The following is a 27,667-nucleotide window of genomic DNA, read 5'->3' as shown; positions in this document are numbered from 1 at the left end:
TGTGATAGCTCCGGGTTTGGATTTACATTTCCCTGATAACTGCTGTTTTGGGGCACCTCTCATGTACCTATTGGTTATATGTAGATCTTTGGAAAGTTTCTCTTTAGATCTTCTGCCCATTTTTTAATCAGGTTGTTTTGTTTTGTTTTGCTTTGCTATTGACTCTTATGAGTTCTTCATAAATTTTGGATATTAGCCCCTCATCAGATAACTGTTATGCACTTGTTTTCTCTCATTTAGTAGGTCGCCTTGTCATTTTGGTGGTGATCTCTTTTGCTGTGCACAATCTTTTTAGTTTGATGTAGTTCACTTGATTATTTTTGCTTTTGTTGCTTTTGGGGACATTGCCAGAACAGCATGGCCAAGAGCTGTGTCAAGGAACTTACCTCCCATGTTTTCTTCTGTGAATTTTACAGTTTCAGGTCTTAAGTTCAAGTGTTTGAGTTAACTTGTGGGTATCACATAAAGTAATGGTCCAGTTTTATTCTTCTGCATGTGGCTGTCCAGTTTTCCCAGCACCATTTTTTAAAAGACCGTCCTTTCCACATTGTACATTCTTGGCTTCTTTGTCATCAAATTAAGTGACCATGTATGTGTGAGTATATTTCTGGGCTATTTTCTGTTCCACTGATTTACATGTCTGTTTTTATGCCAAGACCCACTGTTTTAATTACTATGGCTTTCTAAAAAAGGCATTTTAACAGTTTATTTTGGAGGTCATTTTAAAAACAAAATTAAAGACAATCTGAGAAGAAAAAATCATACAGAATACACTCATTAAGTAAGGATGGTGATTAAATGAAAATAAGGAAACTATGTATTCTTCTGTAGTTCTGTAAATAAGTCCTATTGTCCTGAAAGGTTTATACTTCCAAAAAAGGGAAAACTCATGGTAATGAAAGCTGCCTCTTACTCATGTAAATCTACAGTAGGAACCAAATTTTTCCATTCTTACCAGTAAGTCAGTTTCGATCTTCAAACTGTGCCTTGTTTTTATTGTTTTTAATAATTTTTATTAACGTATAATATATCATTTGCCCCAGGGGTACAGGTCTGTGAGTCATCAAGCTTACACACTTCACAGCACTCACCGTAGCACATACCCTCCCCAATGTCCGTAACCCCACCCCCCTTTCTATACCTCCTCCCCCCAGCAACCCTCAGTTTGTTTTGCGAGATTAGAGTCTCTTATGGTTTGTCTCCCTCCTCATCCCATCTTGTTTCTGTGCCTTATTTTTTTTTAAAAAAGATACAATGCTAGAAATTTAGTGGGATTTGGTGGTCTTCCTTTTGCAAGCACAGAAGTTCCCGTTAACAAAATGGGCATAACTGTCTGATCCAGTTAGGTACAAGTTGGCAAAGACTAGAGAGCTGCTTTCTGTTTTGATGACCTTCCTGTAGGAGTCTTCTCCTTATCTACTATCCTGTCAACACTGTCTATGAGACAGTCCTTAGAGTGAGGGTTTTCTGGAACCTGCATCTCTCCCTTCATCATCTGCTCCAGTTCCTGTGTGTCTGGCAGACCATGCAAGACATAAACCTCAAAACCCAGTCTTGGTGGGGTGCCTGGGTGGCTCAGCAGGTTATGCATCTGCCTTTGGCTCAGGTCATCATCTCAGGGTCCTGAGATCGAGCCCTGCATCAGGTTCTCTGCTCAGCGGGGAGCCTGCTTCTCCCTCTCCTTCTGCCTGCCTCTCAGCCTATTTGTGCTCTCTCATTGTCAAATAAATACATAAAATATTAAACAAAACAAAACCCAGTCTTGGAAAAGAAACAGAACCATGAGAAACCTGGGAGATTTTAACACAAAGATGCTGGGATAGAGTCCAGTCCAGCCCCTGACCTTGCCCTTCAGGGCTGTCTGGGCACAGGAGACCCAGAAGGTAGAGGAGAAGGGTGGTGCAGTCGAAGACAAGGCGCCCGCATCGGGTCCGATGCTCCGTGGTCCTCCCAAGAACCTGGAGGAGGTGGGGAAGGACGGGTCGGGGAAAGGAACTGATTACCTGCACCCAAGCTGCTTGGTCTAAGAGCCCTGCTCTATGCCACCAGCTCTGAATACTATGGTTTCATAATATATATAATAGTTTGAAATAGGGGCATAGTGCGTCCAGTTTTGTTCTTCCTTCTCACGATTACTTTGGCTCTTTGGGTCTTTTTGGCATCCATACAATTTTTAGGATTGTTTGTCTTATTTCTGTGAAAAATACCATTGGAATGTTGACAGGGGTTGCACTGAATTTGTAGATTGCTTTGGGTAGTATGGACACTTTAACAATATTAATTTTTCCAGTCCATTACCATGGAATATCTTCCTATTTGTGTCCTCTTTAATTTCTTTCTTTAATGTCTGGTAGTTTTTTAATATACAGGCTTTTCACCTTCTTGGTTCAATGTATTCCTTGGTATTTCATTCTTTTTTATTGCCTTAAGTTTTTGTAGTAAATCAGACTGTTTTCTTAATTTCTCTTTTGTTTTCTTTTTTTTTTTTTTAAGATTTTATTTATTTATTTGACAGGGGGATCACAAGCAGGCAGAGAGAGAGGAGGAAGCAGACTCCCTGCTGTGCAGAGAGCCCGATGCGGGGCTGGATCCCAGGACCCTGAGATCATGACCCCAACTGAAGGCAGAGGCTTTAACCCACTGAGCCATCCAGGCGCCCCCTTAATTTCTCTTCTCAATAATTCATTACTAGTGTAAAGAAACACACAGATTTTTGTGCATTGATTTTTGTATCCTGCAACTTGACTGAATTTGTTTTTTAGTTTTGACAGTTTGGAGATGGAATCGTCAGGGTTTTCCATTATGTGATATCGTGTCGTCTGCAAATAGAGTTTTACTTCTTTAGTATTTGAATTTCAGTCCCACCACCCAATCCCTAGGATTTTAGCATCTCCCTCCTAGAGCCAAGTTTCACCTACACAGTCGCAATACCATTGTCAAACCCCCAAAGTTTAACTTGGAAAGTATATTATTTAAAATAGAGTTTATATTCAAATTTCCCTAGTTGTCCTCCAAATTTTATTTATTTCCCCTAGAATCCAATTGAGCATTATATGTCATATTTGGTTTTTGTGTTTTTTTAGCCACCTTTATTCTAAACAGACTGCGTGGGGACGCCCGGGTGGCTAAGTCAGTTAAGTGGCTGCCTTCGGCTCGGGTCATGATCCTGGGGTCCTGGGATCGAGCCCCACATCAGGCTCCCTGCTCAGTGGGGAGCCTGCTTCTCCCTCTCCCCCTCCTCCTGCTCATTCTCTCTCTGACTTGCTCTCAAATAAATAAATAGAATCTTAAAAAAAAAATAAAAAAGAACCTTATGACTATAACACACTTTCAGAAGTTCCGTGATCCAAATTTTTCTTGTTTCCTCATGAATAGGATTAGGTTAAAGGGGGTTTTTGGTTGGTTGTTTTTAATTATCACATCAAGTTTTTTTTTTTTTTAAGACCAGTTAAAATGCTTTCACAGCATTACCTGAGTATATTAAAACCAAAGAACCCGTTTTTGTTGTTGTTGTTATTTAAAATTATTTTTATTTTAATTCCACTATAATTGACATACGATGTAAAGTGAAGCTCAGGTGTACAATACAGTGACTCAGTACTTACATACTATTCCAACCCACACATCACTCCTTCATCCCCACCACCTGTTCCTCCATCCCCCTCACCCACCTCCCCTCTGGTCACCGTCAGTGTGTTCTCTGTCCTTTAGAGTCTGTTACTTGGCTTGTCTCTCTTGTGCTCTCTTTTTTTTCAGGGTAAGAAATACTGGCTAGGCGATACTGCATACTTCCTATTGTATCACACCAGGAGGCCCGTAATATCGGTTTATCCCATTCTTTGTACTATTAACTTAGATCACTTGGTTAAAGCTTTGGCTGCTAGATCTCTCCATTGTAAAGGTAACTTTTACTTGGTAATTAACCAGTGTTTTGTGGGGTGACACTCTGCACCATGTGAACATATCCTGTTCTCCAACAAACTTTTGCTCAGTGGATTTGAATTCATTAATGATGCTCTCCTGAATCCATTATTAGGTTGGCTGTGATACAATGGCAATTTTCTAATTCTGCCTCCTCGTCTTTTAAGCATAACTGTGACCTCATTAAGAAGCATCTCTGGCTGCCCCAAATATGCTGAGCTGCTTCTTTTTTTCTGTCTAGTGGATTAGTATGAGATCTCTTTAATAGAAAAGGCATAAGTGCTGATAGATGTCTGCTGTGCACCGGGAACACAGATAACATGCCCTTCTTGTAACCTGCGCTCTAACTCCCAATATGGGAGTGGATTTCAACCAGCATGTAAATAGTCTTCCGGGAAAGCAGAGACAATCTACATAGCATGTATTTCTCTGGTGCTAAGGCTTAGATCTGTTTATCTTCCTTCAAGTAAATAGTAAAGAAATACCACGTGCCAAATATTAAAGCCATCCCAAGAGATAAGGGAGACCAACACCCTAAGGACTCAGGGGCTGATTTGTTGTGGGGCAATAGAGACCGTATTTGAGAAAACATCTGCCTTAAGTTTTTGTTGTTGTCATTGTGTTTTGTTTTGGTTTTGTTGTTTTGTTTTGTTTGGCTCTTGTAAGTAAGAAGAGAACATCACCTCCATGAAACACAAGCAAGCTGCTTGCTCAGGTCCTGGGTGTGGTGGGGACCGGACCCCAGACACTGACCCCTGAATGTCTCTCTAGGAGACGTTAAGGTGCAGCCGGGATTGGGAGCCGTTAGGGGAAGAAGTAACTCCAGCTCGAAAGATGGGTGGAAGGTGGACATGTAGAGATGGAGGGAGATAGGGCCGTGAATACAGATGAACTGCCTGATGGCCAAGATTGTCTCTTCTTTTCCTTCTATGAAACCTTTTTTCTTGGCACGCCTACCTGAAAGGTAACTTGAAAGATAGTGTCATAAAGTTCACTCATTTGAAAGGCTCAGGCAGAAAGATCGCTGTGATTGCATCATTTAGAGAAGACGAAGGTGCTGTTCTGGATAATGTCCTCCAGCTTGTCCTTTGTAGCATAGCAAGCCCTGTCACCTCAGTCCTGGCAGGCCCATTCAAAGAAAGACATTACAGCCTTTGCTGGGTGGCAGGATAGTAAGCAAAACATGGTTTATTTTTATTGAGAATGTGTTCTGACATAGTCACGATACTGCAAAAGATCAAAAAAAGTCCAAGCTTGGTTTTCATGTTCCTGCTTTAGCCATGGGTTTGAAAAGTGGATTTCAAGCTTGTAAATACTGGTAATGAGACACAAGAAACAGAATGTAAATATTTTGAAGGGTTATTAATCAAGAGTGGTGAGTCACAGTTAGTGGATGAAAAGCATAAAACCAGCCATGTCAGGGCTTCAGATCAGAATAAAATTTCAATTCTGGTATCTATTGAAAATGGCCAAATTGAAGATGAATTATGAATAAATATTGATAATACAAACTATTGAATTTCTCTGGTGATAAATATTCCTTGGGTTTTGCACATATTCCTAATACAAAAAAAACATATATTATGTAAAAAGTTAGAAAGAAACCCTTTGAAAATGTTTCCTGTTCCTGTTTTTTTTTTTTTTAATTTATTTGACAAAGATCACAGGTAGACAGAGAGGCAGGCAGAGAGAGGAGGAAGCAGGCTTCCTGCTGAGCAGAGAGCCTGATGTGGGGCTCGATCCCAGGACCCTGAGATCATGACCTGAGGCGAAGGCAGAGAATTTAACCCACTGAGCTACCCAGGCACCCCACCTCTTCCTCTGTTTTCAGGAAAGCACAAGTTTACAAGTTTTAGAGAACCAAAGCAGAATAGCAGACAACATGGGGTCCTGAGCCTAAAAATATTTATGTCCACAGAGGAAAAGGTCAGCCAAATTTGAAACATAAACGCTATATTTTTCTTTGCATTTGCAAACATTACCTAGACCAATATCCACCCTTATAAGAAGGTAGTTCCCTTGAGTGCCCTCTGACAGGATTATAAGATGGTGACTCAGTGCTACACTCCTTTCCCTGGAAAGTACTCAGTGCCCCCAGATGGGTCTAGTCATACTGGGACTCAACAACCCATGTAAACAATGAATAGATTTTTCTCACAATTTTTAAAGCACCATAACATTCAAAAATAGAAATAAGAAAAAGAGAAGAAAAAAAAATCAGTCAGTAAAATGGTAAGACTAACTGGCTGTACTGTCAGGACCTAATTTCCAGTGGAGTGTCTGTCACCAGTTAGCTATGACTTTGAGTAAATCACCTCTTGATGTCACTTGCAAAGTGAGCATCAGGCCAGTTTGTAGTAGTTCATAAATATTTAAAGAATAAGAGTCACTCCCCCTTCCAGAATGAAATCTTATTTGGAAACCTACTATGTAAAAGAGTTGAAAGTAAAGGTGTTAGGGGAAGAAGTCCTTTCTCCCAGGCTCCTCCATCCTTCTGAGACCCACTGGAGTCATAACCATGGACACTGAAGGGAATTGACCCTCAGAATGTGGTCTAGAAGTGGCAGGAGGAGCAGCAGCTGGTTGGAAACACAGAACCTTAGAAGCTAGTGAGGAATGAGGAGTCTTAAACCTCTAAGGACTCAGTGAGTCAGAGTCTGCTTTCTAACAGATACAAGAGAGGTAGGTTCCACAGTGGAATTTGAGAAGCCCAGCTCTAGAGACTCCTAGAACTCCATATGAAAACTAACTACTCGAACTAGTTAACCCACAGAGATTGATGGTACTTCTTTGTCCTTTGGTACACCACACTGACCAGTCCTCAGCTGGAGAACCACTGGGCAAGAACAAGTAGTGATGAATGTTGTGCCATTTTTAGAGTCTTGGAGTCAAGATTGCAGAGTTGTATTTGGTTTCACAAGCAGGGCAGTGCTCTGTTCATTCCACAACATTGTTTCAAGGAGAGACTATGTGATGGTCTTTATGCATGGGATCTGTCAGTCAAGGGTGCAGCAGAAACTTAATGACACTCAACTGAGATAATGGACAAGCCTTTCTGATAGAAGGAGTACTTATAGAGTTGTGGGAGAGTCAAGAGATGGTGAAGTGTCCAATGACTAGCAGTGGTGCCAACCATTGACTTTCCTAATCTTCATGGAGGAAGGAATGGAAAGTGTCTTGGGGGAGCTTCAACTGCAGGAGGACCCCACTACAGGAAGGGTACAACAACTGCCAGACCACACATCAGCATGGAGCAGACCAGAAGAATAGATAATCTACACTTTTTCTCCTCTCTTACTCCCCTCCTGGTGGCTACCATTGGCCAAACCCAACTGGAAACCAGAGTGCAACTGTAGAACCACCTGATGGAGTCCATATAGCTCAGCCTCCTGGGGCACAGAGCAAGGTACAGAAGGTTAGTGAATGATTCTAGAGAGAACACATTTAGAATGCCAACACAGTAGCTTAGATGATTGGATTTGTACATTGGATAACAGGAAATAGAGTAAAACTTGTAATGGAAAGGTTTGTTTTGCTTGTTTGCATACATATTTGTACACAGATAGGTATATGGGTATATGTTATAACACAAATGTATATTAAACAGCAAGAGGAATTTTCTAGGAAAAAGTGAGATGTAGCAGGATGTGCATTTTGAAGAAGTGCTTTGAAAAGTTTTTATACTTTTGATACTTCTGCTTTGAAAAGTTTTAAAAAAACAGAATGATATTAATCTGTATTAAATGCGTGCTCTTTGATGGGTACTATTAAAGACACTAGGTCAAAACATGGACCCCATCTAAAGACTGCAATATAGGTTAAAAATACAAAATACATCTAGAATATACATAAAGTATATATTTAGTTGCATTTATTCAGCTAGTACTTACTAAGCATGTGCTGAATACCAAACAATATCTTTGTGACTAAAGTATAAAAAACAACTAGTCAAAAGCAATATGGTCCCTATCCACATGGAACTTCTAATCTCATTGGGAAGATTAATAATAGTTATAGCTCAAGTATGATGAAAAGAGAAACAGAGGATTATTTGGGACTTTATAAAAGATACATGTAATTTAGATGGGAGATCCAGAAGAAGACATCTTGAGGCTTTTGAGATCTGAAGTAGGAAAAGGAAGTCAGCCGGGTAACGGATGGTAGCGATGGAGAAGGATGGCTGAGGGAAGCAGCAGAGGTGAGCATGTGTGTGGGCATTGGAGAGAAGGCAGTGTGCGGTGCTCCAGCCAGAGCAGATCATAAGTTCAGAAGGCTTGGAAAGAACAGAGATTCTGCCATATTTAACAGACTGAAGATAATCTTATACGTGAAGGTATGGGACTATAAAGCCAATGTGAAGCTATGAAGTATTATAATTAGTGAATCACTTGATCAAATGGGAAAATTATGAATATAAAATATTGGGCTTACTATTACCACTTCATCTAAAACTCGAATTCATTTTCTACTGGAAGTTTTTCTGAAAAATAAGGACAGAAAGGCATTTTTCTCAAAATTTTCCCTACATTTAATTTTTTCCCTTGATGTAGGGAAATAGCTGAATCGTTCTGAAACTTCTGTCATATTTTGCTGTACACCAACCTAAGAATATCTCTTTAAAGGAAATTTATGACAGGGTTCTTTATTAACAGCCTTAGGAAGATAGAACCATATTTAATTTGTTATTGCCAAAGTAGGATAACAAAAGTATTGTCAAATTAGGTTGACAATTAGCAAATGTCATGTGTGTGTGTGTGTGTGTGTGTGTTTGTGTGTGTTTTATGCTTATCATTGAAAATTCTTCTCTTTTTCGGTAATAGAGCTCACCTTCAGGGTTGTTCATCACCCACCTCAGGCACTGGACATGTCTATATCAGTGCAGTCTCTTTGCCTTCTGGACAAGATACCTTATGGCTAATATGTATTTCTCTGAGTGCTAGCCAACTGAAAAGGACATAGAGTCTTTCTTGAGCTAGAATTATCTATTCAGACACTTCTATTTAATGGAAATTCTTACTGTAAAGATCCATCACAAGAGCACTATCAGAAGTGTTACAGAGCCTGACCGTGATCTTTGTCTCTATCTTACTTTTCCAAGAGTTTTCTTCTACCACTAGAGTAGACCTGATGGCGTCTGACCCAGGAAAATAAATAACACGATCAATAACACTTTATTTCTTTCATTACCAAGACTGTCATTGTTGTAGATGAGAGGTGAAATGCTATTCTCAGATACATGAGTCTCCACGTGTGTGGGCACGATTGAAGGAATTTTCCTTCTCTCCTCCTCTTTTCTTTCTTCTTCCTCTTCACTACTCAGTGATTTTAAATTTATTTTCAAGGTTATGAAACACCAGCAAAATCTAGTTTTACAACACCCCTGTGACCCTCAGAAAGGTCCTTCATGCCCACCAAAATCAGTTCCCAAAGCCACCCAGCACCTGGAAACTGTGACTCTACTTGCCAGCACTACAGATTGTAAAGGGATTTATACAATATGTGGCCCTTGTGCCTGGTTTCTGTAGTCAGCTTACTGTTTTTTGAGGTTAGTCCATGTTGTGGTGGGTATCAGCACTTTGTTCCTTTTTAGGGCTAAATAATATTCCTTTGTATGGTAAGCCCTCATTTTGTTTATCCATTCTCCAGTTGATGGACATTTGTGTAGTTTCCATATTTTGACAATGATTAATAATGCTGCTGTGAGCATTGTGTATAGGTTTTTGTGTAGACATGTTTTCTGTTCTCTTGGGTCTCTGCCTAGGGGTAGAATCACTGGGTCATAAGGAACTCTACTTACGCATTTGGAAAACTGCCTGGGTGGTTTTCCATGGTAGCTGCACCATTTCACATTCCCACTAGCAATGTATGATGGTCTCAATTTCACCACAGAAGAAATGATTTATCTATCTATCTATCTATCTCACCATTACACATACCCTCTCCAATGTCCATCACCCAGCCACCCCATCCCTCCTACTGTGCCCCCTCCAGCAACCCTTGGTTTGTTTCCTAAGATTAAAAGTCTCTCTCTCTCTTTTTTTCCCCCAAGATTTTATTTATTTATTTGAAAGAGAGAAAATGAGAGAGCACAACAGGGAAAAGAGTCAGAGGGAGAAGCAGACTCCCCACTGAGCTGGGAGTCCGATGCGGGACTTGATCCTGACACTCCAGGATCATGACCTGAGCCAAGGGCAGTCACCCAACCAATTGAGCCACCCAGGCGTCCCAGGTTAAGAGTCTCCTATGGTTTCTCTCCCTGTCTGGTTCCATCTTATTTCATTTTTCCCTCCCTTCCCCTGTGATCTTCTGTCTTATTTCTCCAAATTCCTCATATCAGTGAGATCATATGATAATTTTCTTTCTCTGATTGACTTATTTCGCTCAGCATAAAACCCTCTAGTTCCATTCCATCACTGCAAATGGCAAAATCTCGGGTTTACTGATGGCTGCATAGTATTCCATTGTGTATATATACCACATCTTCTTTACCCATTCACCTGTTGATGAACATCGAGGTTCTTTCCATAGTTTGGCTGTTGTGGACATTGCTGCTATAAACATTCAGATGCATGTGCCCTATTGGATCTCTACATTTGTATCTTTGGGGTAAATACCCAGTAGTGTAATTGCTGGGCTGTAGGGTAGCTGTATTTTCAACTTTTTGAGGAACCCCCATGCTGTTTTCCAGAGTGGCTCACCAGCTTGCATTCCTACCAACAATGTTGGAGGATTCCCCTTTCTCTGCATCTTCACCAGCGTCTGTCATTTCCTGACTTGTTAATTTTAGCCATTCTGACTGGTGTGAGGTGGTATCTCACTGTGGTTTTGATTTGTATTTCCCTGATACTGAGTGATGTGGAGCACTTTTTCATGGGTCTGTTGGCCATCCAGATGTCTTCTTTGTAGAAATTTCTGTTCATGTAGGAGGAATAATTTCTTAACTAGCTTATGGTGTCTTATTTTTCAAGCCTTATGGATTCAGTAGCTCATTTTAAATTATTTTATAGCAGATATTTTTCACATCATGAAGAGCACAGAAAAAGTATATAATAGACCCTGATCTTGCCAAATGTGGTATTTCTCTAATACTTAGTTTATAATAGATTAAATCATTTGGTCAGGGTCTCCATTTGCTTATAAAGATAGAATCCTATTGGCCCATTAGTTATTAGTTAAATATAATAATGGGTATATACTTATAAATACATACACAGTCTATATAGTTTGCAAGTGATTGATCCCTCTCATATTGTCCATAAAATTTTCCTTGTTTTATAGGTGTTTTCATTTCATAAATTAACACATTTATTCATTCCATGAATATTGAAGTCCTACTCTATGTAAAGTCCCATGTTAGGCTCTGTTTTTAAAGTTTACTCTTAAGAAGATCTTGTTTTTAACAAGCATAGAGTCTAATAGGGAGATGAGACGTCAGGAGTCATTGTAAGAGAGAATGAGCTAAGTTCCAAACGAGAACCTTGAGCGAAACCATTCTACTTCTGATGTAAGAGAGGTTGTTTCTACCTGGGAGGGTAGGGTTGGTGGCCAGGAACGATTTCCTAGAGAAAGTGACATTTGAAAAGCATTTCCCAGAAAGGATAGGACTGAGCCTGTTAGGATTAGAGAAAAGCACATTTTGTCTGCAAATAAATTATAAGGATAGCATATGTGCTTAGAACAGAGGGGTTTGGTTTTGTCAGGGGCATGGTGGAACTAAGGATGCAGAGTGTGCAGTGAGATTGGATCCTGGGAATGGTGTCTAGACTGCATGTTCTGCAAAAGGAAAATGACCACAACCTTAACTATTCCACAAAGTAACAGAGGTAGGTTTCTTAGGAAGAAGCTGAGAATGCCCTGGGGATTATTTATTTATATACTATTTATTTCACAAGAAAGAATTGTAGCGATGATTGCAAATTTATATGCCTTGATTTTTTTCACTCTGTTTTTCTCATCTATAATAATTTATCTTTTAAAATTACCTATATGGTTTATAAAACATTTTTCATTACATCATTGTTTCTTAAGCTTATCCAGTAAAAAATGAAATCATCTTGCTTGCTTGTACAAAAGTAGCACACTACAATTTCTATAAACATTTCATGTCCTATTTCATAGACCATGTAGTTTTTTAGATTTACCTCCTTTTTGTTCACCATCTGTTTTTCCATCGTGGATCATCCTTCTGGGTTTGTTTTCCTTTTTTTCCTCCCCAATATTGATATATTTTGTGAGTGTGTGTGTGTGTTAGTTTATTGTTCATAAATGCTGTTGGCTTGTGTTTATCTCATTAGCATTTTTAGAATATAGCTTTTTAAGAATGTACCATTCTAGGATGACTGTTTCTCAGTCCATCTGAAATATTATTGTATTGTCTCTGTCTCCTATTGTCTCCTTCATTTGCAGATTTCTCTTTACTCTTATAGTCTTTGTCAAAGCTGGGTATCTTGTAGGTTCATTACAAGTGTCTAGTTCTGGATTTCCTTGTATTTTAATTTCCGGACGGATATTGTGCTTGGTAATGTGGGTTGATCTTTTCTATTTGTCAGTAGATTCACAATCATTAGTGCTACAAATACTACCTTTACTTCTTCTCTAGTCTCTCCTCCAGGTACTCTGGCTAGAGTTAGTTCGATCTTTCACATTTTTTCCTTAAATATCCCTTGATCTGTCTTCTATATTTCCTGTCTTTGTGTCTCTCCATGTGACATGTTGCAGAATTTTCAGGTTAATTTTCTGCATTCCAATTCTAGTTTATCGACTTTTGGGGGTGGCATCTCATATTCCCTTTCACCCATCTGCCCTTTGGCTTTGTTTAAATTCAACCATTGTATTTTTCAGTTATAAACCTTATATTTTCTTCTTGTTCTATACCATCCTAGTCAGTTTTGGTCATCTCTCATTGCATGCTTGTGATGCTACCCTTTATTTCTTTAAACATTTCATACCTGTTTCTTAAGACTAAGTCTGAGATTTTAGTATCTGACGTCCTGGGTGGTCTATTTTTCATTTGCTCATTTCTTTCTTCCAAGTCTCATTTCTAGTGGTTAGTTTCCCTGAAGATTTTGTGATTGTTGACTCTTACCTTCTGTTTGAGATTATTTTATTGTGTAGAGGAACTTGGAGCCTGAATGCAGTGTGTATTCCATATGAGAGAAGGTTTGTGTGTTTCCACAGGGACCATGGGGCCATGGCAGACTGGGACCATTGGAACCCCTTTGAGGGTCTCTGGTATAATCCAAGCATCTAAGGTTCTGCCCCCAATCCCTGCTGCTAATGGAAAGCTGCATCTCCAGACCTGGATGCCAGTGTCGGTGTTTGCCCACCCACTACTTTTTTCCTTAGTTTGCACATGTAGTTCACAGTGAAGATTTTAGCTCAAGATGATGGCTTTTATTTTCGCTGAGGCCCCTTGGAGCTTTACTTCACCTACTTAAAGCTCAGCAATGTTATGAAAATTATGTTTTGTACAGGATCTACTTTTTTTTCTTTTCAAGATACTATTTTAGAACCTCAAACTTGGCCTTCTGCTGGAAGCTGAGTGATAGATCATTGTAGCCCAGTAACAACATGGGAATTACCAAAATAGTTTAGTCAACATAAATGAGACAAACAGGAATATTTTTGAATAAACACACACTAATTTGACATTTTAATTTGTCCAGTTTTGTTACTTATCCCAATTCTTGCTAGCTTGTGCCTTTCGGATATAACCCAAAATATTGTATTAATAAAATATTTGAAATGTTCCTGTTCTACAGAAGAAATAGCTGGGCCACTGGGAGACTAGAAGAATACTAGTGGATACGTCTTCTTCTTGAAATTTCTATTTGCCTTATTTTAATATGCTTTGGTATGTTCAAAGGAAGTGAAAAGAGGGTCGGTCTATTGAAAAACCTGAGATCTGTGAAGTCAGGCCAAAAGTGTCTTATGTCCATTCTTCCATTAGGTAATAGAAATTTTTATCCATTTATGCCTGATTCCTTTCATGTCAATTTATTTAATAATTTTGTTGATATTTATAGATTGCCCACTATATGGTACGTACTATTTCATATGGTAGAAAACACAGGAAATTGCACTATAGATCTTACATTCTGTTCTCAAGACAGACATAAGCAAGGAGGAGTTGGAAGACGGTGTGGGGGGATGGTAGGGGCAGCGGAGAGCAGTAGACGTGGCAAGAGGAGTCAAGTATCGTGGGGCTGAGATAAGAGATGGGTAGAGGGAGTTACTGGTTCTGAGCACTTTACTAATGAGCCTTAGCATCTGGTCTGACATGTCACGGAACACTCCCGTGGTTAGGGGAACAGATTGTTTAGGAAGTTGGTGTTATGGGTTCAGATGTGTCCTCCATAAAAGAGGAGTTAGAGGCCTCGCCCCCGGCACCTCAGAATGTGAATGTATTTGGAGATGGAGTCCTTACAGAAGTAATCGAGTTAAAGTGAGGTCATTAGGGTGGCCTTAATTCAGTATAACTGATGTCCTTAAAAACACAGAAAAGTTTGGACCCAGAGATGGGCATACACACAGAGATGGACATAAAGATAGAAAAGTTTGGAGACAGATATGGACTAGGAGGATGCCACTTAAGGATGAGGGTCATGCTACTCTAAGCCAAGGCTCTAGCAGAAGCTAGGAGACAGGCGTGTAGAGTGGCAGGGCCTTGGGTGTGCAGTTCTGGGTTCCAGAACTCTGGGACACTCAGCTTCTATTGTGCAAGCTCCTTAGATCAGCAGTACCATGTTACAGTAGCGCTCATGAGCCAATTCAGTCAGTAATTCATTGTGATTAAAGCTTCACGGGTATAGGACAATAGGAGATGACAAGCAAAAAGGTTGAAGGACTGCAGATAGCCCATTAGGAGCCAGGAGGTCTTTATTTAATGAATGTATAATGTCCATTATGTGCCAGTGACTTTTCTGGGTATTTGGCAAATATTAGCCAGTATGCATCCAAATAGCGATCCTACTACAGAGGTTCAGCCATTATTTCCATTTTAAAGACGTGGAGTGACATTTTGGTCATGCCGTCTCCTTCTCAAGAGAAGGAAAATGTTTGAACAAACATTACTTTACCATGCAGAGATTATTGGGCCTTGAATAAGAGATTTTCCTGAGGGTTTTCCTCACATGTGTAAACACGCAGTGTTTTGAAGTCCTGTTTCTGGTGATAGTGGAAGATTCTGGAAAAAAGCATGCCCAAGACAGGGACACCCATGTTCTAGTCCCATCTCTGTGTTTCCTTGGCCACATACCTGGGGCATATCACTTAGCCACCTTCTGTCTCCAGTCTTACACTTGGTCATATTAACTAGATAACTATAAAATCAAATCAGAGAATAAATTTAAATATCAAAATAAACAACAAAAAGAAATAGTCTCCAATCCATAGTTTGCCCTGGAGATTTTTATTTTTCAAGGAACTATCCCCTCCATATCTCCCAAACAATGTTTTAATTTATATACTGTAAACTTCAGATCTAAGAACTCATTTCACTTACTTATCATATACTTGGAAGGCTTTGATATCATCTCACTGGAATGAAAGATACACATGTGATCTTGTTTTAAAGAGTTCAAAAATTGATGGTAATTTATGATCCCTGTTGGGTAAGCATAACACCAGCCATAGGTTAGTCCTTTATGCAAAGCTTTGGATTCAGAATTATAAATTGAACTATGTATTAATCTCCAGACTCTTCTTGTAATTCACTTATGGCATAGAACCTTAAAGAGGGAGTGATATTTACTCCAACCTGAATAAAATCAGGTTGGGTGGGAAAGAACCATCATGGACTCTTTTCTCCAAGGTCATAGAATGAAGGTGGTGTAACTCCAGACAGAGCGGAGATGGGTGATCTTTTACCAAGACTTGGTGTATTAGTCAAGGTGAACAACACTGTGACAATCTTCAAATCCCACTCCCTAACACAGTGAAGATTGATTTCTTGCTCCCATCAGAGGTCTTGGGGTGGGGTAGGTATCTGAGCAGCCGGATTGCAAGAGAGACTTCAAAACTCAGGCTCCTTCTTCTTCTTCCACCATCTTGGACATGTGTCCTCCATGGTTACTGAGGAGCCCGGAGAGGGAGGACTGGAGAATCACATGGCTAGGCTCACATTCCAGTGGTCATGACTCACTTGCATGGCCTTGACCTAGCTAGACCCAAGTGCTGTGCTGTGATCAGTCTGGACCTTCTTGAGTGCCCTCAACCTGCTATGCTCTCTCTTCTCTCTGGGCCTTGGAACTTGCCTTCCTTTACCTTGAACACTTCCTTTGCTGTATGCCAACATCTGTGCTTTTGACGGTCTTAAACAGCCTCCAAGGCATGCTTCTTCAATTGAATGCTGTTATCCAGGCAAGGAATTCTTACACGTTGGTCACATTCCTGGTGATGTTAACAAAGACAAATACTGATTATGCATGTCTGAGAAATTTTGCCAGTGTAAAGTCAACCTTCATTGTGATATTTTAACTATGGTGGCATTTTGTGTGATTTGTGACACTTTTTTTTTAGTTGATGGGACACATAACTCATTTAAGTAGAAATCTATTACAGACATTTATGTTGTTTGCTATTTTTTTTACTGTTACTAAAAATGCTACAATGAATAAAGGGATGTAATTTTAACCCATATCCCATGCCTATTCAGTATCGCTTCATGAAATGTATTCTCATCATAATTTCTTCCAAATAATTGCATTATCATTTCTTATTTGTAGTGTGTCTCCAGGCCCATCATCATTACCATTGTCATAATGCTTCATAACAAGAGTAGCACTAATATAATAATAATCACTGAGTGCATGCTTCTGTGGGTACTAGGCTAGGCTCTTTATGCATATTACCTCATTTAAACTTCATCCTAATGCTATTCCATTAGAATTGTTATTATTCCTGTCTTACAGATGAGGTTGCTATAGCCCTGAGGGGCCTTATGATCTGGCTATGGTTACTCAGCCAGCAAGTGGTGGAACTAGGCTCTAAACTATCATTTTCCATTTCAGAGGTCTCACTTCTTTCATCCATTGCTCCACGCTATGTATGGAAAGACCATCAGTCTGGCCATCCAGGCTCCTGTCAGGGTTCCCTACCTACTGTGTGATCCCTGGACTGAGGCCTCCCTGGTCTCAGCTTTCCTAATTATAGTAACCTGGATTGTGCACTCCTTCTACTGTCAGCAAAGTGCAGCAGTGTCTGCAGAAACACTTTGAACCTTGTACAATTCCAAGGGATCATTAAGAGATATTACTGGGTCACAAGTAGGTTTTGTCAAGCAGACCGACGGCAGACATTAAGGGTACACCCAGAAAACTCAAATCTCTAAACTAGACAACTAAGCAAACATTGTTCTTGTAAAGTGTGGTGCTATCCCAGTGGAAAAAAATGTAAGCGAGCCCCTTTATGTCTTTAATGGTGTCACAAAAGTGGAGAAAAATCATTCTTAAAATTGTCGAAACAAGTACTGCCTAGAGCGTTTGTTGAAACAGCTTGTGATTCATCTTTGATTAATGTACTTGTGGGTTTCTTGATGTCCTAGCTTTGAGCCATCCCTGAATGTCCCATTCCTTTCTGCTTTATCCAGAACACATCTTCTGACACTGACTATCCCCGGCGAGGCTATCCATGTATGTTGAGTGCTCTGGTTCGAGTCCTTGCCCGTTCTCCACTGTGCCTGCTCCCTCACGCAAGCCGTCCTCCCCATGTGTCCTTTTCTTCATTTACTTGCACAAGATGGATGGATTGGACAAGATGACTTTTGAGACCGTAGTTCCCAAGTCTAACCAGTTTTCAGAATCACATCTAAGTCTTGTTTAAAAAAAAGAAAAAATCCGTTTCTGAGCCCAAACACTGGGGGTTCTGATTTAGGACCTTTGAGGCAGGATCAGAATCACAGTGAGGTTCCCTAGCAGTTACTGAAGGCTATTTTGTGCCAAATATTGTGCTCAACATGGTGTGTGGGATTTTCTGTCTCATTACAAGGGTTTGGGGTAAATGCTATTCTCATTCCCATCATGAGCTACACTGGGTTTTTAACTCCTCGCTCAGTCCTTACAGTCTCTAGGGGCATGCTTGTCTTTCAGATCGTATCCTTACTTATACGTATGTTGTACCTATAGGCTCTGAACCTGAGAATCCTGGAGATCTGACTCTTTGTTCATTGTTTCCATGCTGTTGCCCTTTGCTTGAGCATTTCATGTCAGGAGTCTGGAGAGCCTTAGATGGGGAGCGGTTAGCTGCCTGTGACTGAGGACCATGCCAGCCTTCTCTGAGAGTGGGGCTTCAGCTTGGAGCATGTCGTCAGGTTCCCTAAGCCATGTCCCAGGTCTCAGAGTCCCCAGAGAAGTGCCCTCTCCTCTGGCCTCTGAGGGCAGCTTCTCTCTGCCCCTCTCAGGGATCCAACTCAACATCTCAATTTGTTGTTGGCTTGCTTATTTCCTTTGTTTAGATTTGCTTGTTCCATTTTCTGGTGTGTGTCCGTAAGCACATCCTTGGAAACCTCTCCTGCTCTCCTAAGAGATCACCACTGTCTCCGCAGGGTGTTTTCATCATGACCTACTTGTTCTGTGGCAGGAGGGGTCCTCAGCTCTCCGTAACCTGTCCATTCTTTCTTCTTTTTTTAAACATGTGTCTCTTCTGATAGAGTGTAAGCTCCTTGAAGATAGAGACCTTGATTCTTTTAAACTCAGTTCTGTCTTTAGCACTGAGTAAAATTCCTACACATAATACTCTCCCAAACCTTCTGTGTGACCTTGTTAAAAGCAAAAGCTTCTCTGTGACCCAAATACCAATCCATTTCTTACCCACAAAGAGATGAAAAATGGTGTATGGACCAAATGATGGACTGAATCTCGGAGCCGTGAATATTTTATTTTATTTTATTTTATTTTATTTTATTTTATTTATTATTTGACAGAGGCACAGCAAGAGAGGGAATGCAAGCAGGGGTAGTGAGAGAGGGAGAAGCAGGCTTCCCGCCGAGCAGGGAGCCTGATGTGGGCTCGATCCCAGGACTCTGGGATCATGACCTGAGCCAAAGGCTGATGCTTAACCACTGAGCTACCCAGGCGCCCCTCAGAGGCATGAATTCTACTTCAGTGCTGTGGTGTCCAACACATTAGCTAGTAGCCTTATGTGGCTATGTGCAATTTAGTTTAAATTAATGAAAATCAAATAAAACTTAAAATTTAGTTCTTTGGTCATCCTCTTGTCATCATCTCAGAAAGATCTCCTGGATAGCAATCCTCTATTTAAGGTTTCAATAATCTGTACAAAAACTAGATTCTGCAGCTGTCCCTATGTGTTTTGCCATGATATACGCTCTATACTGGGCAACTGCTCGGTTATTACATTAGGAAATTCCTTCTGTACGCCAATATCCTTATTTCTGCTTTTCCAACAGTCCCAATTCTCCGTATGTAACAGCAGGTTTTGCCAACCTGAGTCTAAGCACAAACCCTAGTTATTTCTTTTTCAGTGTTAAGTGCAACTGAGTCAAAATGCAGAACACTATTTCTTTTCCACCCTTGATCTTCTGTTCAACCTCTGATTCATAAGAATGAAGTGAGGTATGGGAGAGCAAATACTTTAACATAAATGCACACACACACGCATCATGAACATAAATAACATAGAATTGAATAATTGGAAGTTAGGGTTTTGGGTTTTGTTTTGTTTTTTTTTCCCGAGGCCTTATCAGAATATTCTCACGCTAAGTGTGCTGGATAAGGATGCTAATATATTTTATAATCCAGATTCTTATTAATTTGTGCTGTGTTACCATGGGGAGGTTCCTTCACCCCTATGTAACAACGAGTTAGTGCTTTGTGCAGGATTATTTTTGTACTATTTCCTTAAAGAGAGTATAGAATTTCCCATCTTTGCAGAATATTTTAGTGGTGGTTCCAAAAATTTACTTCAGCTTTCTGAAGTGTAGTTTCATCAAATCGTTATCTAGGAATGTAAACAAAATCTCCCATGGGATGTGAAAGGGGCAGTGTGGTGACAGACGTGCCCCAGAGGTGAGGCTCACTGTGGGCTTTAAAGCAAGGAAGACTCAGTGCTATTCCTCAAATGTGTCTGATTTACTGATTGTGTGAATGTGATGAAAAATAAAATCATTTGCACTCTTGGGGAGAAAAGGCAGACTCTGCACGCTGGGGCTTCAAAACCATGTGTCAATTTCATATTCCCCACATCGTGTGAAATCGTTAAATTAAAAAAAAATGAATCCAAAAACAGAACATAAGCCTTTTACATTTGGAAAATTTGCACAACAGAATACCAAAACATTTGCTGATGCACTTCTTTCAACTATGAAGCATAAACCTATTTCCTTTAAATATTATGTGAATCCTGCTGTGATTTAAAAGGAAAAGTGGCATCTAATCATGGAACATTAAATCGACTTTGTTATGTGGTTTACTGGCTTATCTATCAAAACAGAATTCAAATCCATTTGTAGAATGAAGTTTTGAGATGGCAAGAATAGCAATGAGAGTAAATACCAACACATGGAGGGAAAAAGCAAGCATTCGTGTGCTAAGCATTTCTATTCTAGGATAAAATGTCCAGAGGGTTTTTTGTTTGTTTTTGTTTTTGTTTTTTGCTGATTTCATCAATAAACAGTATGAATTTTATTGTGTCTTATTTGAGTCTACAGAATAAGTATCATAATTAACCTCAGATGTTAATATTTCCCCAGATACATATACTTTACTATTGAATTTACTGTTTAATTCACTAAAACTACAAAGATGTTCTTCTTAATTCCTGCTTATCTAAAGTGAGTAGCATAGTACTGATAGGTCGTAGATACTAAGTAAATATTTGTAAATCAGATGAACAGATAAATAAGTGAATGCTTTTAATTTCTTTTATATTTAGTGTACTTAAGAATTTCCATATTCCCTCTTTAAAGAAGAATATTCATTGAAGGAGTCTTGTCAGAGACAATCAAGACAAATTTTGCAATTTTTAAAAAATTGTAGTTATTACAAATGCAGATAGTAGGTTGGAATTTTGAAAAACCAATAACCTCCTGGGAGAAAATTGGTTTTATTTCAAAATACTTTATTTCCCTGGATAATTATAGTCTAAGAAAGCATAAACAAGTGAATGATAAAAATAAGCAAAGCAGGAAAATGAGAACTCTGCTATTTTATTAACTGAACAATTTTTCACTTAGCATAATTCCCTATAGATTAATCCACAATTTTGCATACGTCAGTAGAATAGTCTTTATATTGCTAAATAGTATTCTGTGTTAGTTTAACCATTTACCCACTAAAATACATCTGGATTATTTCCAGTTTGGGCCACTGCAAATATGTCTTACGGCTAATGATTTCTGCTTTTATTCCGTGTAGAACAGGTTATGTATAATTTCAATTTAAAAAACATTTTTTTAAAAGATTTTATTTATTTATTTGTTAGAGTGAGCAGAGGCAGACAGAGTGGCAGGCAGAGGCAGACGGAGAAGCAGGCTCCTGCTGAGCAAGGAGCCCAATGTAGGACTCAATCCCAGGACGCTGGAATCATGATCTGAGCCAAAGGCAGCGGCTTAACCAACTGAGCCACCCAGGCATCCCTAAAAAACATTTTTTTAAAAAGATTTTATTTATGTATTATGTATTTATTTAGTGTGTGTGAGCAGGGATGGGGTGAGTGACAGGGAAGGAATCTCAAGCAGGGAACCCACTGAGCGTGGAGCCCGACACGGGGCTTGATCTCACAACCCTGAAATGGTGACCTGAGTATTGTGGTGGGTTTTTTTTAATGTGGCCCAGGATATGGTCCGGCTTAGAGTGTGTTCCAGGAGTCCTTGACAGAAATGTGTACGTGTTCCTGTTAGGGGGAATCAGTCTGTATCTGTCAGTAACATCCTTTTGGCTGATTTGGTTGTTTCAATATGTAGCAGTGTCTCACGGTTACTTTAACCAATTACCACAGACTTGAGAATGTGTAACAATTTATTCCTATACAGTCCTGAAGGTCTGAGTCTGAAATCACAGAATGGGTAGGGCCATGGTCTCTGCAGAGGGTTTGGGAGAGATCTGTTCCTTGAGTCTTCTGACTCCTGGTGGCTGCTGGCGCGTCTTGGTATTTCTTGACTTGTAGTGACGTTACTCCCTGTGTCTCCTTCCACAGCCTTGTGCGGTGTGTGTGTGTGTGTGTGTGTGTGTTGTATATAATCTCCTTGTGCTTCTCTCTTATAACGGCACTTGGGATGAGTGCAGATGTTGTTACAATTTTTGTTTCATTCGTTATGTATAATTTAGAGGAGAAGGGTGCTCTGTGGTAATTACCCATATTTCTAGTCTTTCTCTTTTTTATTTTTTTTTTCCCCTTCCTGATGCTCTAAGATTTCTTCTCTTATTATCCTTCTGGCTGAAAATTTTTCTTTGGCCATTCTTTAAGGATAGGTCTGTTAGGACACAGACTTTTAGTTTTTCTTCAGCTGTGTATGTGTTTATTTTCCCAAGTTCTTCAAAAATAGTTTCCTCAGAAGTAGGATTCACATGGGCACTTCTTCTCTTCTGACATTCAGGAAAGCCTGCTCCTTTCTTCTGGTCCCCATCCTTCCAGAGGAGAAACCCGGTTCCATTCAAATTTGAGTTCCCTGCAAGTAATGCACCCTTTCCCTCTGGCTGCTTGCAAGATATTCTCTTTGAATTTAGTTTTCAGAAGTTCAATTAGGGTGTGGATTGAAGTGGGTTTCTTTGCAATTACCTTATCTGCAGTTCACATTGCTCACTGAACCTGTGAATTTATAGTGTTCATCAAATTAGAGACTTTTTAAAAATTTTTTAATTTTTTAATTACTTTTCAGTGTACTAGAATTCATTGTTTATGCACCACACCCAGTGGTCTGTGCAGTCCGTGCCCTCCCTAATACCCACCACCAGGCTTCCCCAACCTCCCACCCCCTGCCCCTTCAAAACCCGCAGATTGTTTTTCAGAGTCCACAGTCTCTCATGGTTCGTCTTCCCCTCCGATTTCCCCCAACTCTCTTCTCTCCATCTCCCAATGTCCTCCGTGTTATTCCTTATGCTCCACAAGTAAGTGAAACCATATGATAATTGACTCTTTCTGCTTGACTCATTTCACTCAGCATAATCTCCTCCAGTCCCGTCCATGGTGACACAAAAGTTGGGTATTCGTCCTTTCTGATGGAGGTATCATACTCCATAGTGTATATGGACTTTTCAGCCATTGTGTTTCCAAATGCTTTTTCCAGTCCTCTTCTTCCTCCTTTCCTCCTGGGACTCCCATGATACAAAGTTGGATTTTTGTTGCTCTTGTTATTCTTCTGCAGGTCGCTGAGGCTCTGTTTATATTTATTTATTTGTGTATGTTGGTCCATTTTCTCTCTGTTCAGACTGAGTAAATTCTCTTGAACTACCCCCAGATTCACTGACTCTGTCCCATCATGTCTGCTCTCGTTTTGAGCCCATTCCACAAATTTTCTGTTTTTGCGGCATCATTTTTTTTTTTTTTAGCTCTGTGATGAACATTTGGTTATTATTGTATCTTTGATTGCTTTACTAAGATTGTCTCATTTTTTGTAATCCTCCAGAGAATTTGAGTTGCTCATTGAAGCATCTTTTTGAAGAGGTCTTTAAAATTCTTGACAGATAATTCCAATATCCGATCCATTTCAGCTGTGGCATTGATTGGTGGTCTTTTCTCATTGAAGATGTGATTTTTCCTGGTTTGCATTATGATGTGTGGCTTCCTACTGCGGCCTAGATGGTTTGGCTATTAGGTGAGAAGACAGCAGAGCCTGTTAGAATTTTTTATTTTCACAAGCGGTCGCTCTGCTTGCGTTTGGCAGGCGGGTCCTGGCCTACTTCTTGGGCAGTGACTGCGAGGACAGTGTAATTTGCAGAGCTGGTGTGGAGCTCTTTTCATCTGTGGCATTTATTTAATGCGTCTGGGGCTCCCACTGGCTCTTGTTAATGCTGCTTGAGGGGAAAGAACAAGCTCCCAGAGGCGGGGTGCCCTGGTACCTTTGTGCAAAAGAGGAGGTTTTCTCCCTGCATGTGGGAAGCAAGGACTTCCTGCAGGGCGCTGGTGGCAAGATCCTTATTCCTGGTGGTTCCAGCCATGTGGTCCCTCAGGAGGGGCCTTGAGAGCTGGAGAATCTCAAGGCCACGAGGACATGCAGGTTTCTCAGGCTGCCCCTGTGTCTGGTAGTGGTAGTTCCCTTCCTTCCTTCCCTCCCTCCTTCCTTCCTCTCTGAGAACAAAGGCCCACCTGGACGCCAGGGACGTATCATTCTGCCTGTGCTTTTGTGAGTCCTGTCTTAAAGATCAGCAATCTCTGGAATCACATCTAGAAGTGATCGCGCATGGTGCTGGTGTGGGTCGAGAGGACGTAGGTAGCTGCAGAAATCCGCATCCAGAGCAGCTTCTGTCTTTTCTCCTGCCTGTTGTGGGAATCTTAATGCTATTTTGCCCTCACGTTGGTTTGCGTGTAGAATTCTTGTTGTCCCTAGACCCCCACCTGACACCCTTACCCATCCTGCTGAGTCAGTGGCCGAGAGCATGCCCCCTGGGGCCCGTCCAGCTTGGGTTTAAATACTGACCCTGCTGTGCATTCAGAGCAGGTACCTTACTTCCCTAAATCTCGTCTAAACAACGAGGACGGCAATAGGATAAAGTCCACTTTAATAGCAACACGTGTGTGACATTCTCAGCACACTGCGTCGCTCGTGGCAGGCACCCAGCCGGTGTGATGGCTTAGCTCGGGGTGCCTCCTCATCTATACCATTGTCATTTCATCTCCGTTTTAGAGAAAAACCAAAGCTTGGAAGTAGAGGTAGCTGCACGCGGTCACTTTGCCCACTTACGTGTCAGGAGAGCTGAAGTTCAGACTTCATTCCTGACCGTTGCGTGCAAGCTGCCGGTGATGGCCTTGCAAGGTCTGAGTCTTGTGGGAGCCCGGGTCAGTCCCTGTTCAGCTTATGCAAAAGTATAAGATGGTACAGTTATATGAGCCGGACATACTCAATTTTCAGTTAATTATGGATGATAGTGGAAAGTATTTTTATAAAGCTATCTATGTATAGAAATAAAAATAACCCAGCTAGTCTAATAGAGCCTGACCAAGGATGACTTTGAACCCTTTTGTCCTGTCAAATACTCCTTTTGATGATGCTTACCAACTTCTGAAATCTGATAGATTTTAAAAACAGTTCATGGCAGTCTGCTCTTTCATTTAGATTTTTGTGTAGTTTGAGATGCAGTAAAAACTTGGGTGTTTCCATTTATGCAGTTTGCCACAAATCGTCTTCTCCATAAGACTGCATAGTTTTGCACATTGCTAAATGAACAAATGAGGGTCATGGTGAATTCCTGAGTTTATGATTGTAATGGAACAAAAGCAAATCAAGAGGAATAATTTATGTTATTACCAATTAGACTAAAAATGCATTTATGGTAGAGAAATGCTCCAGAAACTCCAGTTGTGTTTGCCCGTTTATTAAGGAAGGGAAAATTTTTCCAATGAAAAACATAAAAAAGGGCAGTTATTTACAGTGTACATTAGGGCTTCTTTTATGGGCTGGTATTTTGTGGGGTAGGAGGTAAGCAGTTACTTTTTCCTCTCAGGCTCTGCTGATTCAGAGATTGTTTTAAAAAAAAAGGAGAGAAAGAAAAAGAACAACCAATGGCCACATATAGATCAAGAACCTATTTATGTTTTATAGTTTTGAGCTAGGAATATGAGATGTTTGACTCAGCTTCTTTGTGAGTTAAATGAAAACACTATTTATTATATATAGCAAATAATATGTAACGTTGTGAGTGTGTATGCACATAGGCTGATTCCACGGTTGACATAAAAAGAGGGATGGACAAAAAGAAGAGGGTCCGTTGGTGATGGGACATGTGGAGGGTGATGCCTCGGAAGGGGAAGCAAAGAGAAAGATGCCGTGAGGACAGAAGTGGGGGAAGTGCCTGGGGGAGAGGGAGACAGGCAGCAGGACAGACGAAGACCTAGTGGAGAGAGGATCCTGGAAGGAAGTGTGAGTCCACAGAACTGAAGGGAGAAGGGAGAAGAAAGCTTGGTGGAGAGGAAGAACAACAACTAGAAATGGGAGGGGACACAGAGAGACCACACACAAGTCTAAATCCCTGACCATCGGACGTTTGCTTTTACCTTAAGTCCGAGGAATTAATTGAATATGCCCAGTTATGAGCTACCACGTTGAACATTTTGTGTATCTTCTCACAACACCTTCACCATCCCAACGGTGGGAAAGTGCGTGTCATTAACAACACCCTTCCCCCAGAAAGCATACCAGGCACATTGGAAACAACCTGGAAATTCATCTCATAAGAATTATTTCCGTCTGTATCAGACCCAGCCTGCAGGCATGGGGCCCACCTTGCGTGATGGCTGTGGGCGGGGAGGCCTGGACATGTCTCCGCACACGGTTCTCTGCCTGCCCCATCCTGTGGTATCTCTGAGAATGGAGCTCTTCTTTTATCTTTTTATGCTTATCACCCAGAACAGTGCGAGTGAAGAGACAGCAATAAATACCTCAACAAACAAGAGTATTATGTACCAGAGGAGGAAATACTAGCAGAAACTTCACATGAGATAAAGTGAACATTTCATTTTGTAAAAATTATAGCATCAGGCAAGGACTGAATTTTATTTCCTTGCCTGTATTGGAGTCTGGTGAATGGTACAGGGTTGGGGGGGAGACAAAATACGACATAGATGTAAGCCTCAGAATCCAAATGTGTGTGGTTTTACTGTGTGTTTCTTCTGTGGCTCTCATTTCATCAACCAGCCTAACTACTTCATGCTTAGGAAGAATAAAGGAAAATGGGACGCTTGGGTGGCTCCGTGGGTTAAGCGTCTGCCTTCAGCTCAGGTCATGATCCAAGGTCCTGGGATCGTGTCCAGCATCGGGCTCCTTGCTCAGTGGGGAGCCTGTTTCTCCCTCTGCTTGTGAGCTCGTGCTCTCTCTCTCTCTCTGACAAATAAATAACTAAGATCTTTTAAAAATATTTCAAAAAAATATTATATATGTTTATTGAGCACATTCCATGTGGCAGTGGAAGACGACTTAAAAGATGGGCAGTCTTAGCTGGTCAACTACTAGGCTGTCCTTTCTAGGTCATTCCACCACTGTCCTCTCCCAGTGTGCTGAGACACCTTACTCTGACCCAGATAACAATATTTGTGTAGCCACATCCTAAGTGAATTTCCTTTCCTGCGGCTGCTCCTTACCTCGGAGGGCCTGGGAGGGCACTGAGCTGAGAAAGAATCAATCTCTTTCCTAATGGAAAGCACAAAACATCAGTCCCCCAAGTTCTCCAGTCAAAGAGCATGGAAAGGAGGGACCAATGTAAAGTATTACTTCTTCAGATTCTTTATCTTCTTCTTCTTCTTCTTCTTCTTCTTCTTCTTCTTTTTTTTTTAAGATTTTATTTATTTATTTGACAGAGACACAGTGAGAAAGGAAACACAAGGCAGGGGAGAGGGAGAGGAAAAAGCAGACTTCCCACAGAGCAGGGAGCCTGATACAGGCTCGATTCTAAGACCCTGGGATCATCACCTGACCCGAAGGCAGACGCTAAACAACCGAGCCCCCCAGGCGCCCCTCCTTATCTTCTTAACTGAATTCCTTCAGTGCTCTTCTGATTTGGGGGGTTTATTTTCAGCCTATAGTGAACATGCCAGCTGACTGATAGTTACTTCCTAATCATACTGACTTCATCACTTC

The 27,667-nt window shown here is 40.6% G+C and overlaps 2 protein-coding genes across 3 annotated transcripts in view; one reads left to right on the top strand and one right to left on the bottom strand.

The window, feature by feature from the left end:
• Positions 1-27,667, top strand: part of GUCY1A2 (guanylate cyclase 1 soluble subunit alpha 2) — a 327,843-nt gene that overhangs the window by 155,765 nt on the left and 144,411 nt on the right. The window lies entirely within an intron of this gene.
• Positions 1,241-26,383, bottom strand: LOC123391322 (protein dpy-30 homolog). The gene is given in 2 exon segments (XM_045077574.1): positions 1,241-1,515; positions 26,317-26,383. Coding segments are annotated over 2 exon segments (342 nt in total).

This window comes from Mustela putorius, unplaced genomic scaffold (assembly GCF_011764305.1).
Source record: "Mustela putorius furo isolate JIRA1106 unplaced genomic scaffold, ASM1176430v1.1 tig00000198_pilon_pilon_pilon, whole genome shotgun sequence".
NCBI classification, from domain to species: Eukaryota; Metazoa; Chordata; class Mammalia; order Carnivora; family Mustelidae; genus Mustela; species Mustela putorius.
The sequence above is the reverse complement of the archived record's forward strand: the minus strand, read 5'-3'. Positions and strand labels throughout refer to the sequence as shown.